Below are 18,585 nucleotides of genomic sequence, written 5' to 3' on the forward strand. Positions count from 1 at the left end.
AATCAAGGGTTGGACACTTAGCAGACTAAGCCATCCAGGTACCCGTGTAACAGGTTCTTTTAATACTCTACTATCTTACGTCCCTAAGATAGGATTTAAAACAGACATTTTATTTGGGTTACATAAGAATAAAGTACTAAACTAGAAACCTAATTCTATAACCAAAGGTATTCTTCTAAAATATAAAGAGGGGTGTCTGGGTAGCTCAGTTGGTTAAGCACATCTGACTCTTGATTTCGGCTCAGGTCATGATCTCATGGTGGTGAGATCCGAGCCCCTCGTTGGGCTCTGTACTGGGCATACAGCCTGCTTGGAATTCTCTCTCTCCCTCTCTCCCTGCCCCTCCCCTGCTTGTGCACATGTGCATGCACACACTCTCTCTCAAAAAAAATACAACTAAATAAAAATAAAATGTAAAGAAACACTGGCAATGCTCTAAGGTGGTTTGAGAAGTATCCATTTGACCAGAAACTCTGAGTTCAAAACATTACTAGAAAAAAAAAGTACTACAAATAGAGAAGAATGGAATCTTTCACGTTAACAAAGCAAATTTTAGAGAAAATAGGAAAATTTACAAGATAAAGCATAGGGAAGAAGACAGATGTTCTAAAGAGCCATTGTCCCTCTTTCCTATTTAAAAACTATTTCATTTTGAAATAGAGCACACAAAAGAATATATAAAAACAAAGAGGTGGCACAGCCTACTGATTAAGAATATGGATTCTGGAAAGAGAAGCCTGGCCGTGAAACACAGCTCCGCATTTGGCAAGTGATTTAATCTTTCTGGACATGAGGTTTTTCAACTATAGCTTGGGGAGAACAGAGCCTACTTCACAGGACTGTTGTGATGATTAAATGAGCTTATACACATAAAATACATAGAACAATACTTGGCACACACTAAGCATTATATCAATCATGTAGTACTCCTGTTATTATTAGAACAAAATGGATGTTTTACAACAAAATGTACAGTTTGAAGTGTAAAACAAACATGAAGGGGTGCCTGAATGGCTCATTCAGTTGAGTGGCCAACTCCTGATTTCAGCTCAGGTCATGATCTCACAGTATGTGGGTTTGAGCCCCTCATCTGGCTCTGTGCTGACAGTAAGGACCTTGCCTGGGATTCTCTCTCCTTCTCTCTCTGCCCCTTCCCCAATCATGCTGTCTTGCTCTCTCTCTCTAAATAACAAATAAACTTTAAAAATATATTTAAAACAAACAAACATGCATATACCCACTATTTGCTAACTTAGAAGCCCTTTGCGTGTCCCCATTCAATTATAGCCCCTACCTCCTGCCCTCCAGAAAGAATTTAGTGTTTAGCTGAATTTAAGATCTGGCTGATTTAGAATTTAGTTGAATTTCCTTGCTTCATCAAAGGCAATCCAGACGTTGTATGTAATATATGGAACTTCACTGGTAAAAAGATGAAAAATCTGAAGCTAAATGTTTTTAAAGCTGAAAAATAAAAATTCATTAAAGTAGAAGAATCTGCTAGAAATTTGGATATAAAACCCACACACTTACCCGAAAGACTTTTTTGTTTGTATTATTATTGTTCTGCCATCCAGATTCCTCAAGTTTAGTCAAATTGTTGAATTTTTGGTTTACATCTTCTATCTGTTAGTAAATAAAGCACATGTTTATCAGATTAATCCTAACTTTATTAAAATGAAAAACCAGTGAACTGAAGCTTCAAAAAAATTGAGAATGGGGAGTTGGACTGATGGCATATAAAATTAGACGAAGCCATCCTCAATTTAGTATTGAAATTAAGAATTCTTATGGTAAAATTGTTATTTGTGCTTTGACAAACTTCCAAAATCTACAGAAAAGATGTCAAATATGAAGAACCCTCCTAATTTATTTTTGACCAATAAAATGTAGGAGGGATATCCTAAATGTTTGTTTCCTAAACTATACAATGTGAACACGATATGTCTTTTTCTTTTTTTTTTTTTTTTAAACACAATGTCTTTTGCAAATACTTTCAGTCTGTGGCTTGCCTTCTCATTCTCTTGACAGAATCTTATTTTAAAAGATACATGTAATACCTACTAGCAGGATAAGAATGTATGATCCTTATCCTTCTGGTATGGTCCTCATCTCAACTAGTTATCTAAAGTGGCGCCTTCTGTGCACCACTTTAGGGAAGATCAGAACAAGCCTTCCCGCATTCCGGTCAAGGCTTACGTTCTTACGTTAACCTCCATGGGGCCTAGAAAATGTAGCCCCAAGAGAGGTCATTGTATAGGCGTGGACAAGATGCAGGGCCAAAGATGGAGTCAGTGTTGTCAGTGTATGATTCCCATCTTTCTGGTACTTCCAGTCTCCTCCAAAGAGGAAACCATTGTTAATAATTTAGTAAACATGCTTCAAACCCCCTATTATGCATTTATACACATGCATACTCTCAATTTCTCTCTCCTGAAAAAATGTAAATGTCAAAAAGATTCAGGATTACACTATGACCAACTGATGTTCAACAATGTGTCAATGTAATCCAATGAGGAAAGGATAGTCTTTTCAACAACAGTGCTGGGGAAATTGGATATACACAAGAAAAAAGATGAATTTCCTATATCATACACAAAAATGAACTCCAAATGAATCATATACCTAACTGTAGAGCTAGAACTACACTTTGAGAAAAAAACATAAGAAAATCTTTGTGAGCCGACATTTGGCAAAAAAAGAGTTCTTAGACATGGTGTCAAAAATCACAACATCGAAGAAAAAAGTTGATAAGTTGAATATCATCAAAATTAAAAACAATTTACACTTCAAAAGACACCATTAAGAAAATTAAGACAAGCTACAAAGTGGGGGAAAGTATTTGCAAATAATATTTCTGATAAAAGACTTGTCTTCAGAATGTACAAAGAACAGTTAGAACTCAAAAACAAAAAGACAAACAAAACGGCCAAAAGATTTGAATAGAAATTTCACCAAAGAAGACATTTAAATGGCTAACAAACACATGAAAAGATAATTATCATAATTCATTAGGGAAATGCAAATCAAAACTACAACAAATACTTCGTACCCACTACAATGGTTCCGCTAGACAGACAGTAACAAGTACTAGTCAGGATGTGGAGACATAGGAAAACTCATACATTGTTGGCAGGAAAGTAAAATATTACAATCACTTTGGCAAACAGTAAAGCAGTTTCTTAAAAGTCAAACATAAATTTACTATATGTCCTAGCAATATCTAGATATTTACCTCAAGGGAAATGAAAACTTATGTCCACACTAAGATTTGTATGTGAATATTCAAAGAAGATATTCATAATCACCAAAGTAGAAACAATCCAAGTGTCCTTCAACTGGTGAATAGAGAATGGTGTATTTACCCAAAGAACTACTACTCAGCAATGAAAAGGAACGAAGTACAGATACATCGCACAACATGGAAGAACCTCAAAAACATCATGCTAAGTGAAAGAAGCCATATATGAAAGACTACATATGGTATTATTTTACTTAATATGAAGTGTCCAGAAACGGCAAATCTATGGAGTAAGTTGCTTGGGGCTGGGAGTGGGAATGGGGATTCACTTGCATACAGAAAAGAAAGGTCTCTTAATGCTGAAAATATTCTACACTTGGATTGTGGTGACGGATGCACAACTCTGCAAATTTACTGAAAATCATTGAACTGTGCATTCAGAACTGGTAAGTTTTATGATATTAAACTTCAGAAAAGCTCTTAAAGGAAAAAAAAAAAAAAAGGTCCCAGAAGGCAACTTGAAGAGGCTCCCAATGGCCAAAGCTGGGAAATGAGTATCAACAGATACTCAATATAAACAATATAAACACACCTTCAAATCTATCAATTATTAATATTAAAAAACAAAATTAATTGGTTACCATTGAATGATGCTAGTGAAACAACTCATTATAAACACACTCATATAAACACATTATAAACAACTCATATAAACACACCTTCAAATCTATCAATTATTAATATTAAAAAACAAAATTAATTGGTTACCATTGAATGATGCTAGTGAAACAACTCATTATCAAAACTGGAAAATATGTAAAAACTGGTCATAAAGCAATACTTAACATCACCATGACTACCTCAACACTATTCACGTCAGGGCCATACAGCAATGGACATTATCTTTCCTTCACTTTTTCTCTACTCTGAATACTGTTTTTGCTTTTCATTTGCTTGGTTTTTATGTATCTATCATCAATTCACCTCTAAATTTTATAAAAACCTCCTCTGAATACAATTTAAAAAGCAAACAGGGGCGCCTGTGTGGCTCGGTCAGTTGAGCATCCAACTCTGGATTTCAGCTCAGGTCATGATCCCAGGGTCACGTGATGGAGCCCCGCTCAGCCTGGAGCCTGCTTGGGATTCTCTCAATTTCTCCCTCTGCCCCTCTCCCACTTGTCTTTTTTCACTCTCTCTAAAAATAAAAAATAAGTGAAAAAGCTAGCAAACAAATCAGGTATTATATATTTAGCTCAATCTCACACGGACCAGGTCCTCCTGCTCTAATCTCAACCACTGCTTCGTAAACTACACACCTCACCACAACTCAGCCCCAATTCCCTTACCCCTTTCTGACACTCAGTCCCACCTCCTCCCATTTCTTGGTTTACTCCATCATTTTTGTGAGGTACATTCTCACTTGGTTTTCTAAGAAAGAGAACATGGGAGGTAAAATTTGAGACTGTGTGTGTCTAAAAAGTGCCTTTTCACCCTCACATATGATTGGTTGGGTACAAAACTCCAAGTTGGAACTTATTTTCCCTCAGAAGTTTGAGGGCATTGTTTTCTCAGCTTTCAGTGTTGCTGTTGAGAAATCCAAGGCTATTCTGATTCTTGATCCTTTGTATAAGACTTGTTTTCCCTCTCTGGAAGTTTCTAGATTTTTCTCTTCATCCCTAAAGTTGTACAATCATATTTAATAATGTGCATTGGGGTGGGCTTACTCTGATTCACAATGCTAGATACTCAATGGCTCCCTTCGATCTGGAATTCAGGTCCTCCGGTTTGGGAAAAAAATTTCAACTATTTCATTGGTTATTTCCTCTCCATTATTTTTTCTGTTCTCTTTTTCTGGAATTCCTATTATTTAGATATTATACTTCCTAGACCAGTCCACTTAATCTTCTTATCTACTTATCTTATTCAATCTCTGCTACTTTACATCTCTCTCTTCGCTCTATTTTATGGGAGATCTTAACTTCATATTCCATCTTTCTACTGAATCTTACATTTCTGCTCTCACAGTTTTTAACTTCAAAGAATAATTTTTGTTGTTCTCTGAATGTTTTTTTAACAGCTGTTCTTAATAGACACATGAGGGGCACCTGGGTGGCTCAGTCGGTTAAGTGTCCGACTTCAGCTCAGGTCACGATCTTGCAGTCCGTGAGTTCGAGCCCCGCGTCGGGCTCTGGGCTGATGGCTCAGAGCCTGGAGCCTGCTTCTGATTCTGTGTCTCCCTCTCTCTCTGCCCCTCCCCCGTTCATGCTCTGTCTCTCTCTGTCTCAAAAATAAATAAAACGTTAAAAAAATTAAAAAAAAAATAGACAGATGAAACATCTGTTCCCTTTGAGAATATTAACACTTGCATGTAAAAGTTCTTTTCTGGGGTGCCTGGGTGGCTCAGTCAGGTAAGTGGCCGACTTTGGCTCAAGTCATGATCTCAAGGTTTGTGAGTTCAAGCCCCGCATTGGGCTCTGTGCTGACAGCTAAGAGCCTGGAGTCTGCTTCAGATTCTGTGTCTCCCTCTCTCTCTGCCCTTCCCCTGCTTGTGCCCAGTCTTTCTGTCTCTCTCAAAACAAATAAACATTAAAAAAAAAAAAAAAGTTATTTTCTCCTTGTATTGTCTTCATTTCCTTCATCCAAAAAGTTTTCTTCCTGAGAAGAAACTTGCTTTTGACTTTTTTTTTCTTTTTTTCAGATTCAAGGCTGTCCTCAAATGTCTAATGACTTTTGGCTACTGGTTCCTGAAATAATATTTTGTATGTACATCTATAAAATAAGTCAAGAAGCTAGAAAGTGTCATCTCCTCCCATGCTTTTCCTGATCTTCCTAGTGATTCCCTCCACTATAGCACTTTGTACATTAGATTAGAATTATATCCTGTGTCTGACTCACTAATAAACTACAAGCTTCTCTGGGAGAGAGAATGTGCCTTATTTTTCAACTTCTGGTATAATGCCTGGCACACAGTTAGAACTCAATAACTGCTAGATGATCTGAATTAGTAAGGACTAGATTTGCTCATTTTTCTAAAAAGCAGAATCATTACAGTCTAAACAACATTCCAAACTATCCAGAAATCATCCTGACAATACAAGGAAGAAGTAGACATCATTTATAAAATTTAGACAGTACTTTAATTTTTTTCATGTTTATTTATTTTTGAGAGAGAGGGAGCGCACGAGTGAACACGAGCGGGGGAGGGGCAGAGAGAGAGGGAGACACAGAATCCGAAGCAGGCTCCAGGCTCTGAGCTGTTAGCACAGAGCCTGACGCAGGGCTTGAACCCACAAACTGCAAGATCATGACCTGAGTCGAGTTGGCTGACTCAATTAACTGACTGAGCCATCTAGGTCCCCCTAGACAGTACTTTACAGTTTATAAAGATGCTGTCTGATATGTCATTTAACATTATTGATACCTAAAAAGCAGTTCCATTATCCCCATTTTATTATTGTTAACCTCTTTTTTTTAGTGTTTATTCACTTTTGAGATACAGAAAGACAGAGCACAAGTGGGGAAGGGCCAGAAAGAGAGGGAGACACAGAATCCGAAGCAGGCTCCAGGCTCCAAGCTGTCAGCACAGAGCCCAATGTGGGGCTTGAACTCACAAACTGTGAGATCATGACCTGAGCTGAAATCAGATGCTTAACCAAGCTACCCAGGCGCCCCAACCTCATTTTTTAATCTCATTTTTTTTAATGTTTATTTTATTTTTGAGAAAGAGAGCACAAGCAAGGGAGGGGCAGAGACAGAGGGGGAGAAAGGATCCTAAGCAGGCTCTGTGCTAACAGCAGAGGAGCCCGATGCAGGGCTTGAACTCATGAACCATGAGATCATGACCTGAGCCAAAATAGGAGGCTCAACTGACTAAGCCACCCAGGTGCCCCAACCTCATTTTCAAAAAGATCAGGCTCAGAGTTAATATAATGAAAATGCTTGACCACGTACCTGAAAACTAACCATATCCCAAAATCCATCCAGATCTGTACAGGTCGTCTCCTTCTCACCTCGTTTGTATTCACAATTGTCCACCAGCCCTTCAAACTGCTTGAACCTTTCCTTCATAAGGAGTCTTGTTTGCCCAACTGCTGTGCGAATAAGATCTTTAGCTAGAGGAAAGATGAGGTTTTCAAAAGTTAAAAGACAAAAAAAAAAAAAACTAGACCTATATTGTCAGCCCACCAATTGATAAGGCCTCACCATAAATTTCAAAATTTTTAACTTAATGCAAAACAAAAAACAGCACTGCAAAACTCTGTCTTACAAATACTGAGCATTAACTGCCTGCTTCAATTCCTGCTAAAAATCAGCAATATTCATTCTCATACATACCGCTGCACAATAAATGGCATTTTACCTCTACTTGTATTTAATAAGAATTTAGCCTCAAACAACTCATCACACAACAGTATCCACGAAGGGCTTCACATTGACAGAACACAAATGACTTTTTTCTAAACAGCTTCCCCAAATAAGTCTAATTAAGGAGTTTTTCTGAAAATCTGTTCCATATTGATTTAGGTAGTGATTTCCATATTGATTATTGATTTGGGATTATTTTCATTCAGAAAATATTTTTGTTTAAACAATACCATTACAGATGTCACTCATAGTTACATAAAAAATATCTAATAATAAGCAAATGTCTAATTTTCAGGAATAATCAATATTCCAATTCCTTGTATCTCTTAAGTCATGTACCAATTTAGCACAGAGATATTAGCAAATGTATGTTGAGATATAAAAAATTCCTGCTGTTTTGAATAACAATGTAACTATGAAGTTGGACACTAGATCTTTATGTTTCAGATAAATGTGTAACTATATTTAAAAACACAAAACTAAAACATAAAAAAAATATAAACGTTCCCTCACCATCATCTGGAATGTCCAATTCAAGCTTCCTGTCCCACTCCAAGCAGTGCGAAGTTAATTTCTCAGTTTCTGACTGAAGAATATTTCTAAAATTATGATATACATTTGTTTTACAAATGTTTCTCATACTAATATCTAAGTATTTGCATTATGACACATATAACATTAGAAAGGTGTAAAAGATAGGCACGATGTTAATTTTTCAGCATTGATGCTGATTTTATGAATTGTGATACATTAAATCCATAAATACAAGTTGATACCCTATGTCCATCTTTCTACACCTAGAACTTATGCAAATGGGTTAGTGCCAAGAGCCCACTTTTCACACTACACTATTATTTCCAACTTCTTCTGTTCTTATTTTTCAGAGACTTCACAGAAATAATCAGATGTTCTTTATCTCTGTTATTAGTTCTCTGTTATTGACCATGGAATGAAGACCAACTCAACTCTCAAGAGTAAGCTGAAGCCAAACACTGTAAGTATGCAATTACAGTTATAAGGCCCTACAGGTTCTCTGTAATTAGTAGGCTTTGCTTGCCACTCCAAAGGCAGTGGTTCTCAACAGGGGTCAATTTTGTATCCACCACCCCCCCCCACCCCGCCCTCCCCGGACATATTTCACACTGTCTAGAGGCATTTTTGTCATGAACTGGAGGGGCACTACTGGCCAAGGATGTTACCAATCTGGAATGCAGAAGATGGTCCCCATGAGAATTATCTAGTCTAAAATGTCAATAGTGCCAAGGTTAAGAAACTGGCCTAAGGTGATCGTAATCTGTTTCTTTATTAGAAGCATCCTAGCAGGAGAAACTGAGGATAGTTTTTGTTTCCTAGAAGAAAATTTTAACTGTTTATATCTAATAGCATGACAGAGAATGACTTAATTTATGAGAAAGGAGACCTGGCTTAGATCTGATGTTATTAAGATGGGTAAATTTCTCATTGTCTCAATGTCTCACAGTTGAAAACACAACGGATTAGCTAAATCTCTAAAATTCATTACAGTTCTAAAATCTCAAGCTCTAAAAATAATTGAAGTGGCTTTCAAACACATAAAAAGAAACTTGTTAATAATAGAATAAATAAACATTAAAACTGCAGCAAGATAGTATCTTACCTACTTATCTACTTGATTGGCAAAGCTCAAAAAATTGTTAATCTTATGTTGAAAAAGGTATGAGAATGTCCTTGCTGCATTTACTCAAGAAAAACAGCATTGGGGTGCCTGGGTGGCTCAGTCGGTTGGGCGTCCGACTTCAGCTCAGGTCATGATCTTGCAGTTCATGGGTTCGAGCCCCGCATCAGGCTCTGTGCTGACAGCTCAGAGCCTGGAGCCTGCTTCGGATTCTGTGTCTCCCTCTCTCTCTGCCCCTCCCCTGCTCATGCTCTGTCTCTGTCTCAAAAATAAATAAAACATTAAAAAAAAAAAAAAAGAAAAACAGCATGTACATAAGCATGTTGTGCTCATGCCTGCGTGTGGATTATAATTTGGAAATTTGAATACTGACTGGATATTTTATGACATTAAGTAATTATTATTATTTTTTTAACGTTTAGTTTTTGAGAGACAGAGAGGGACAGAGCACGAGTGAGGGAGGGGTTAGAGAGAGAGGGAGACACAGAATCTAAAGCAGGCTCCAGGCTCTCAACGGTCAGCACAGGGCCCAGCGCCGGGCTCGAACCCACGAACGGTGAAATCGTGACCTGAACCGAAGTCAGGCGCTTAACCGACTGGGCCACCCAAGCGCCCCAAGTAATTATTATTATTACATTAAGCACAATAAATATTATGGTTAATGTTAACATGAGTTTTCAACTTTGAAAAATACCTACAGAAATATTAATGGGTGAAATGATATGATTATTTGGGATTTTCTTAAAACATCTTGAGTCAGAAGTATATGTAAATATGAAACAAGATTGACCCTGAGTGATGAGTACAAGGGAGTTCAGCGTACTGTTCCCTGTACTTTCATATGTTTTAAATTTTCCACAATAAAAAGTTTAAAAAAAAAAAAAGAAGAGCATGTAATTATTTCCTGTGTGATGTGGAATGGTGGGGCCTTTCTCCAAATGCAGTCCACTGATTTGTTTCCAAGGCCTGTTAAGTGACATGGTTGAGTTTCCGCAAAAGGATGTTAATTTTCACTCTTCACAGATGGAAAAACATAATCCTACTTCATGACTTAGAAGGCCAAAGAGCTTCCTACCATCTCCCACTAACCTTCCTTTGTAAAATAAAGGTTAACTCAGTTTCTTTGTCGAGGGTGTAAACAGTATGAGAAAATAGGAATTCCCATAACTTGCTGAAAGGAATGTAAATTGAGGTTGTTATATATTTTCACATGAGAGAATTGGAATGCATACAAGGTTGTTCCTTGCAGCCTTGATTGTATTAGTAATGGACTGACCTCAGTGTAAATAATGAGCACCAGCAATTTACTATTAAGTAAATAGTGGTACATCACATAATGGATACTATATGGTCATAAAACACACACACACACACACACACACACACACACACACAACACGAGTAAGCTCTTTAAGTATTAAAATGGAATGTCTCCCACAATGAACGTTAAACGAAAGCAGAATAGTAAACTACTGTGTATATTAAAAACGGGAAAAAATATGTATGCTTGTCTACATATATGTTATCTATCTCTCTGAAAGTTTTCATAAAACATCAGTAACACTGGCCTCCATGGAAGATTAACCATGGAGTTAGGAGACAGTTGAGAAAGGGCTTCTCACTTGTACCTTTTTCTACCTTTTGAACTAGGAACCACATGAATTAAAGTACCAGCTACTGAAAACATAAGTTAAAAAAGGTTTTTTTTTTTAATGTTTATTTACTTTTGAGAGAAAGACAGAGTGTGAGTGGGGGAAGGACAGAGAGAAGGAGAGACAGAATCTGAATCAGGCTCCAGGCTGAGCTGTGCCCACAGAGCCGAATGTGCGACTTGAACTCACAGACCATGAGATCTTGACCTAAGCCGAAGTCGGATGCTTAACTGACTGAGCCACCCAGGACGCCCCCATAATTAAAATTTAAAAGATAAATAAAAATCACTAAGAGTTTAATTCATCTATTATATAAAGGTTAAAATAGTTTAATTTGGGTTTTAAATATCTAGACATTAATGCAAACATTTTACACTAGGAACAAAATGGACAGACCTGAAATATGGCACATCATGTTGTGGCTGAGATACCTGATCTTCATTTATTTCAAGTGATGGGACTTCTTTTGTTGGGAGGCCATTTGAATTTTTAGTAGTTTCATCTTTATTTAAGACATGTTCTACAAAGAAAACACCACAGGTAAATTTCAAAGCAGCAGTTTTTCTAAAATGCCATCCCCTACAAAAGACAAAATTTTAGAATCCTTCAATTTTTTCATTGTTGAACTTTAACATTTTATTTCTGCTTCAATGATTTCATTTATCACGTCTCCTCTAAAGCGTCTTGACATTTTCATCTCTTCAAATTTGCATTTCCCCCCTTCTCTCAGTCTGCATTCCTCATTCCAATTCTCTGTCTGGATGTCTTTCCCCAGGTTTCCCATCTCTTCTGACTCTGTGGCTCTAAACAAATCTCTGATAAATCATAGTCCAGAAGGTAAGTAAAAATTTAATTAAAATACCATACCTTTATTCCAAACTGTGAGAGAACCCAAAGGACACTGCAGTTTATTTGAATCTTGATGTACTATCTTCGCAGAGGAAGTTTTACACTTTTGGGCCAGAATTTCTTTTGTTTGTTCTTGAGTCTTAGCACTAAAAGCAATAGCAAAAATACACTTTATGAAGCATGAACCCTATATATCTAATTGAAGTATTTCAAAATTACATTGCTTTTTAAAAACCTGGGATAAAATAAAAATACTTATTTTTATTTTATTTTAAATATTTATTTTTGAGAGAGCACAGCATGAGCGGGGCAGAGAGAGGGGGACAGAGGATACGAACCAGAGTCTGCAGGGATAGCAGCAAGTCCCATGTGGGCTCGAACTCACTGACCACAAACTCATGACCTGAGTTGAAATCAGACGCTCAACCTACTGAGTCACCCAAGTGCCCCGAAATATGTTTATTTTTAAAACAATAGGTCCTTTCTGGAGCAGAAAAATTTAAACACCTATGTAGTGGGAATGTTCATCTTCACTAATTATAATGAGATCTAAATACTTTGAAGATCTCTTAATGAAATAAACACTTAGCAGTCTTGCTGCTGCCGGGCAGTTTCTAGTAAATCTGCCAACAGCCAGTCTGCAAAACAATCCTGTCTTTTCTTTTAAAGAGTCCAACTGATCCCTCTCCCCGCTCCACTTTGCAAGTTAATCAGTTTTTCTAAAGTGTACTCAGCAAAAGAACACAAACCAAAGCCCACGTCTGAGCTACAGTATTATAGCAACTTCTTTTTTTTTTTTTTTTAATGTTTATTTATTTTTGACAGAGAGAGAGAGAGAGAGAGCGAGCATGAGCGTGGGAGGGGCAGAGAGAGAGGGAGACACAGAATCTGAAGCGGGCTCCAGGCTCCGAACTGTCAGCACAGCCTGATGCAGGGCTCGAACTCACAAACCACAAGATCATGACCCGAGCCGAAGTCAGACACTTAACTGACTGAGCCACTCAGGTACCCCGGCAACTTCTTCTAAAAATTTATTTCCAAGTGTTATAATAAAGTCACTTATTAAAAGCAATGAAACATAAATTGTACTAGGAAAATAAGGTTAATAACAATGCACAGGAAATATCAAAACTGTCAAATAGATTATTGTAGCCTTCTGAAGAATTTAACCAAATTTTAATGAGTTATCATTAAATTAACTAAATAATAACTTTTAAAAAGCACAGGCCAAATCTAAGAAAGGCATTTGTTACCATCTTAGCAAGGAATTCATTATTAACATTACATTCTTACATTTCTGTTTCTAAAGGGGTCCAGGTATAACTGGGTGTCAAGAAAGCATTGGCACTTCTGGGAGTCATAGGTGTTACTTGATAGGTCCTCAGACCATCCAATGGCTGAAACATAAAATCTTGAGGTGCGAAGGAATTCTTTCCTTTCGTTTTTGCAGTATTTGTCTTAGGTAAGTTTTCTAGTTTTGATAAGACTCCATCTGGATCCATTCCATTTGTTGTACTGGTTTGTGAATCCAAAGTATTTTCTTCACTATCAAGTTTAAAAGAAATGACCTAGTTGTAAGTAAACAGAATAGGGTGAGAATTGCTCTTCTGGGATATATTTGACCAATTTTTACAGGCTGAAAATGTGACAGTTGAGATCTATGTCCCACATACATAATTGAAGAGACGACAAAAACAAATACAATGAAATGTATATCAGAAGACCAACTATACTAAACCAATGCTAAGATCCAGAAAGAGGGAGAACCAATTCTCATTATAGGAATAAATAATAGGTTTTAGGTATTACAACAAATTAAAATATATGAAAACTAAAATGGAAAAATTACTCACCTAACAAATACAGATCTCTTTTTACTTTGATTATGATAATTACAATAGTTTGAGAATCAGAAATCCAACGTTTATTAGATAACTACTACTGTCAAGTACCAAATCATTTCTGTAAATAACCTTGATTATAAATAACCTTGTCATATGAGCAAAATTATTTTTTAACATTACACAATAAGATGAACCATATAAAATGTGAAGTATATTTTATTTTTCAAGTCAATGTAATTACTTGTTTTTTTTAATAGAGATATAATTGACATGTAACATTGTATTAGTTTCAAGTGTATAACATGATTCAATATTTGTATATATTGTGCAATGATCACCACAGTTAAGTCTAGTTAACATGTATCACTATAGTTACAGAATTTTTTTGGTGATGAGAACTTTTAAGATCTACTCTAAACAACTTTCAAATATGCAATACAATATTATTAACTATAGTCATCATGTGATATATTCCCAGGACTTATTTCAACCTGGACAAGAATTTAAGGGTGATACTATCTCTGAGGCCAACATGGAAGTGAAAGTAAAAACCTAGTGATAATCCTTAAAGAGGAAATCAATCTTAAGGGAAGAATATGAGGTCCAGCTGCTTACTCGTGAAGATTCACCATATGCTGTCTTCCTGGAGGATCCAGATTTGATTTTTTAGTAAAATCTAGCCAGGTTTTTTACAGCTTGGCAAAACTTTTATTTTTAAGGTTAAGGAATTATAATGTGGCTTATAAACCAAGGAACTGGGCCCTCAAATTGGTGAATCTTTTTTGAAGACTCTACTAGACTCTATGCTAGATGCTATCAGAAATGTTAGGTTATTTAATTCTTAAAACTACTCCAAGTAAGTATTGCATGTTAGAGAGGGGAAAACAAATTCATAACTTGTCCAAAGTTATCTAGCTAATTGGAAGCAGAGACAATATTCAAACTCACACCTAAATGAATCCAAAGTCAATACATTTCACCCTACTACATCTTATCGCTTAGTCAATTCTCATGTGAAGGTTCTGTCAACTAATGTTATTGTATTTCTCTATCTCCTGTTAACCAAATTATCCTTTCTCTAGCTATAAAGCTCTGAGGATATAATACCTGAAAGACAACAACAATATATCCTCTTCATGCTTCTTTATGGTTCAAGATGTTTTAACACACATGTAGGTTAATTCTCTTGAAGCAGCTCTGTATGCTTAATTTCAGCTTTATGCAAGTGGCAATGAGATTTTCAAAGTATCTAGAAATAAACAGATGTTTATACTCTACCTTTTCAGGTTTTGTTTCTATATTTTTGGCAGGTCTTCCTTGATTTGGTGCCTTTCTCTCTGTTTCATGATCTAAAATAAAAGTGAAATAAAACAACCATTTTGATTAGATAGAAAATGCTACTTTAAAAGCACTAGGTAATTTAGAATTGGAAAAAAGGCAGCAATAGGAATATATATCTTAAAGGATTTTTTGATTAAGTCATATTATAAAATGAGATAAAAACAGATGAAATTTCCTGCCAAGTAAAGGCCATCTGTTTTCAAAACCAAGTGTTAAGGTATTTTACTTTACTTTTTGCCTCTGAATTTCAAGTACATATTTATTATAGAAAATTAGGAAAATAAAGAAAAGCACAAACACAACAAAATTAAAAATAACCCACGAATACATTACTCAGTAACAATCATTAGTGTCACTTTAGTGTATGTTTTTCCAGTTTTATCCTACATTCACATATTCACATACATATTTTAGGATTGTGATCATAGTGTTCAGAATCTGACCTGTTTTTCTTTGCCCACTCAATATATCATGTTCTTTCACAACACTGTCCTTAAATATTTACATTGTATTCCACCAAATGGATGGGCTGTAATTTATTTGGGCCATTAAATGTTCACTTTGAAGCACTGCTTACACCAATTCAGGTACTTCCACCTTTGAGTACCCACAGAATGCTACCTGGATGCTGAGGCATCGAACCTACCTTTAGGAACTGGAATCTCCTATTTCCTCCTCTCCTACCCAGAGAAGTACATGATGATTTTTAACATTGAACACAAAAAACCTCAAAGACCAAAACACTCTAGATCATTCTTACCATTAGCTCTTGTGACTGGCTTTCTTGTTGTAGTAGATGAGACTGTTCTGGCATTCTGCTTTGCTGCTTGAGTGGCTGATCGAGTCATTCTCACCGATGTGGTCGTTACAGGCTGTATGGCTGTGGGAAAAAATAATCAAATCAAACGTTTTTTGTAATCATTAAATTACTGTTGTGGCAACATCAGAGCTTATAGTAACTGCTAAATTCCCACCTTTTCTCTCTTTGTCCAACGCTTTTCTTTCAGAAGTTTGTCTTTGACCAGGTCGAATTGCTCGAACATCACTCCCATTATCAATCTATTTAAAAGATTAAGGTGCTATGTGATTTAATTGCATAATGAATCAAATCACCACATTTTTCCCCGAGGGGTTTTCAAGTTATTTTATTAATCCAACCGTAGAGACACCCCCCCCCCCCCCATCTCTGCCACCCTCACTTTCTTCTGAAATGTTGTGGAGTGAGAAGAGAAGGATTGAGCAGACCCACTCCCTGAGGAGCCACTTCCAAAAGGTGGAAATAGGGGTGGGGGGAAGACATCACAAAAATAGCAACAGATAAAAGAGGGGCAACAGAAGCACAAGCACAGCAGAAAGCCAAGGCAGTGGCGGATGGGGGGAGGAATATGGGATGCTTCAGGAACGTGTGTGTCATCCTTGCACAGGGGCCATGCTAATCTTCTCTGTGTCGTTCCAATTTTAGTGTATGTGTGGCTGAAGCAAGCACTCAGTTGCCACATTTTTTATCTATCAATTGACCCCCTCAGCTGAAATCTTACTATTATAAAATGACCTGGCAAAAAAAAAAAAATCACTTCTCCAAATAAAATGAGATGAAGAAAAAAGTTTTCCATGATACAGACTTCTTTATAGGCCTTTTTAGAATCCTAGACTTTAGAAAATGCTAATAACCTAAGCTATGAAAAATAGCTGACTATAATCTTCTGAGAATCCTTAAATAGGCTAGGCATGTTTTCACTTCAAGACCTTGAATTATGTCTAGAAAATTCTTCTCCTGGATAGAAAGCTCTTTCCCATAGTTCACTCTTCCATTCCTTATAAGACTTCAGTCAAAATGCCACGTCAGCGAGGCCCTGCTTGACTGCCCCAATCAAAATTCTGCCTGACACCCACTCCAGTACTCCCCTTCTCCCTTCACTTTTTATCCCCTCCATAATACTGATGACCATCTGACATACTATATACCTATTTTTTTTACTGCCTAGTTCACATGTAAGCTCAATGAAAACAAGAAATTTTATTTTGTTCACTACTATGCCCTAGAGACTAGAGAAACATGGTAGTGACTCAAACATTCCTGAATACATGAAATTCAGCTTCCTCACCTGATGAAGAGGCATATTATTTCCCTCCTTGCCCACTTCACTTTATTTTAGCAATCTTCCTAGTAACTTTATCCATAATCGTGTTTTGAAGACCCATAAGTTTTATCATACCCACCCTATATGCTTTATATCCCTATCTACATTTGGTGATGATGTGGAAAGCATAACAGAAGCCCAGTAAACAAGAGTGTGACACAAAGTTTGGCATACATCTAATAAGGGATGTTGGACACAGATATTTTAAGTATTTCCTTAGTAACCAGCCAAGATGGCTTTATGTCACCAAAGCACTAATATTGACTTCTGTACTATTAACTCTAGCAAATCAATCACTACACTTAAAGGTGATAATAGACAGGAGTGCCTGGGTGGCTTGGTCGGTTGAGTGTCTGACTTTGGTTCAAGATCATGATCTCACAGTTCGTAATTTCGAGCCCCATGTAAGGCTCTGTGCTGACAGCTCAGAGCCCAGAGCCTGCTTTGGATTCTCTGTTTCCTCTCTCTGCCCCTCCCCTGCTTGCACTCTGTCTCTCTCTCTCTCTCAAATAAATAATAAAACATTAAAAAAAAAAAACTAAAAAAAAAAAAGAAAAAGAAAAAAGTGATATTAGATAAAAAAATGGATTTACTTACTCTGAGAAAAAAGTACAATTTGTCATCTTAGTAACAATTATCTACTAACATTCAACTATACCTTAGTCTGCTCCATTTGGTCTTTGGCCTTTGACCTTGTAATCCGTACAGAAGATGGAACAGCCTTAAAACAGTCAAAGAAAATAAAGTTAAAAAGTGAACCGGCAAAATTTAATTTCATGTCTCTTTATGAAACAAAATTTCCATTTTAAGGTTAAATTTTAACTTTAATCATTTATGGCAAAAAGATACTTGCCAACTTTAATTACTACTTTTTCTGGTTCTGGCTTGATTTAAATTACATTTAAGTTAATCGCTTCAAAACTTGTATTTCTCAGTCAGCTGAAAGAAGAAATTTCAAGCCATCTTTTCCAGGTATTTGAATCCTCATTAATATGATTAGTTGGACATATTTAGAAGGGGTAAATGAACAGACTTAAGTATTAGGATTTTTTTGTTTGCTGTTTCATGAAAAGATACCACAGAGCTTACTCTAATAGCTTTAACAGTTTGTCTTCAAGTCTCATGATTATGCATTTCTCCATTGTCAATAAGAAAAATGAGACCTAATCACAAAATGTGGGAAAAAAAATCTAGCATGAGAAAGACTGACTAAAAAGTGATATTTGTCAACTCTGTATAATTTCTTAAGAAGCATAATCAGAATTCTTCCCTAGATGAGAAGTCATTTTCTTCTGTAATCTCAGTGAAAATCTAGTGCTAAAGAAATTAGGCTTTTCTCTAGATTGCATGGAGAAGAGAATTCAACAATGGCTATCTAAATAAAAAAAACAATTATTGGCGAGTCTTATTGTTTAGCACCATGATGGGTCTCCTCTTGTTCCCCCTACATACATACATATATATATATATATATATATATATATATATATATATATATATA

At 36.3% G+C, this 18,585-nt stretch overlaps 1 protein-coding gene and 1 non-coding gene across 4 annotated transcripts in view; both read right to left on the reverse strand.

Annotated features, from left to right (window-relative positions):
- The window catches only part of DLGAP5 (DLG associated protein 5), a 40,479-nt gene that overhangs the window by 13,852 nt on the left and 8,042 nt on the right, over nt 1-18,585 (reverse strand). For all 3 annotated transcript variants that reach the window (XM_040477213.1, XM_040477212.1, XM_040477214.1), the window contains exons 4-13: nt 17,743-17,805; nt 15,918-16,002; nt 15,704-15,823; nt 14,881-14,951; nt 13,052-13,326; nt 11,777-11,904; nt 11,306-11,429; nt 8,117-8,202; nt 7,190-7,350; nt 1,531-1,623 (exon numbers count right to left, since the gene is read on the reverse strand). In XM_040477213.1, the coding sequence (XP_040333147.1) occupies nt 1,531-1,623; nt 7,190-7,350; nt 8,117-8,202; nt 11,306-11,429; nt 11,777-11,904; nt 13,052-13,326; nt 14,881-14,951; nt 15,704-15,823; nt 15,918-16,002; nt 17,743-17,805 (1,206 nt within the window). The remainder of the gene's footprint in view (nt 1-1,530; nt 1,624-7,189; nt 7,351-8,116; nt 8,203-11,305; nt 11,430-11,776; nt 11,905-13,051; nt 13,327-14,880; nt 14,952-15,703; nt 15,824-15,917; nt 16,003-17,742; nt 17,806-18,585) is intronic.
- On the reverse strand, nt 16,323-16,427 carry LOC121032563 (U6 spliceosomal RNA). The gene has a single exon (XR_005791373.1). It is a non-coding gene; the product is annotated as a U6 spliceosomal RNA (small nuclear RNA).

The sequence above is a fragment of the Herpailurus yagouaroundi genome, unplaced genomic scaffold (genome assembly GCF_014898765.1).
Source record: "Herpailurus yagouaroundi ecotype Mexico unplaced genomic scaffold, PumYag 141, whole genome shotgun sequence".
NCBI lineage: Eukaryota > Metazoa > Chordata > Mammalia > Carnivora > Felidae > Herpailurus > Herpailurus yagouaroundi.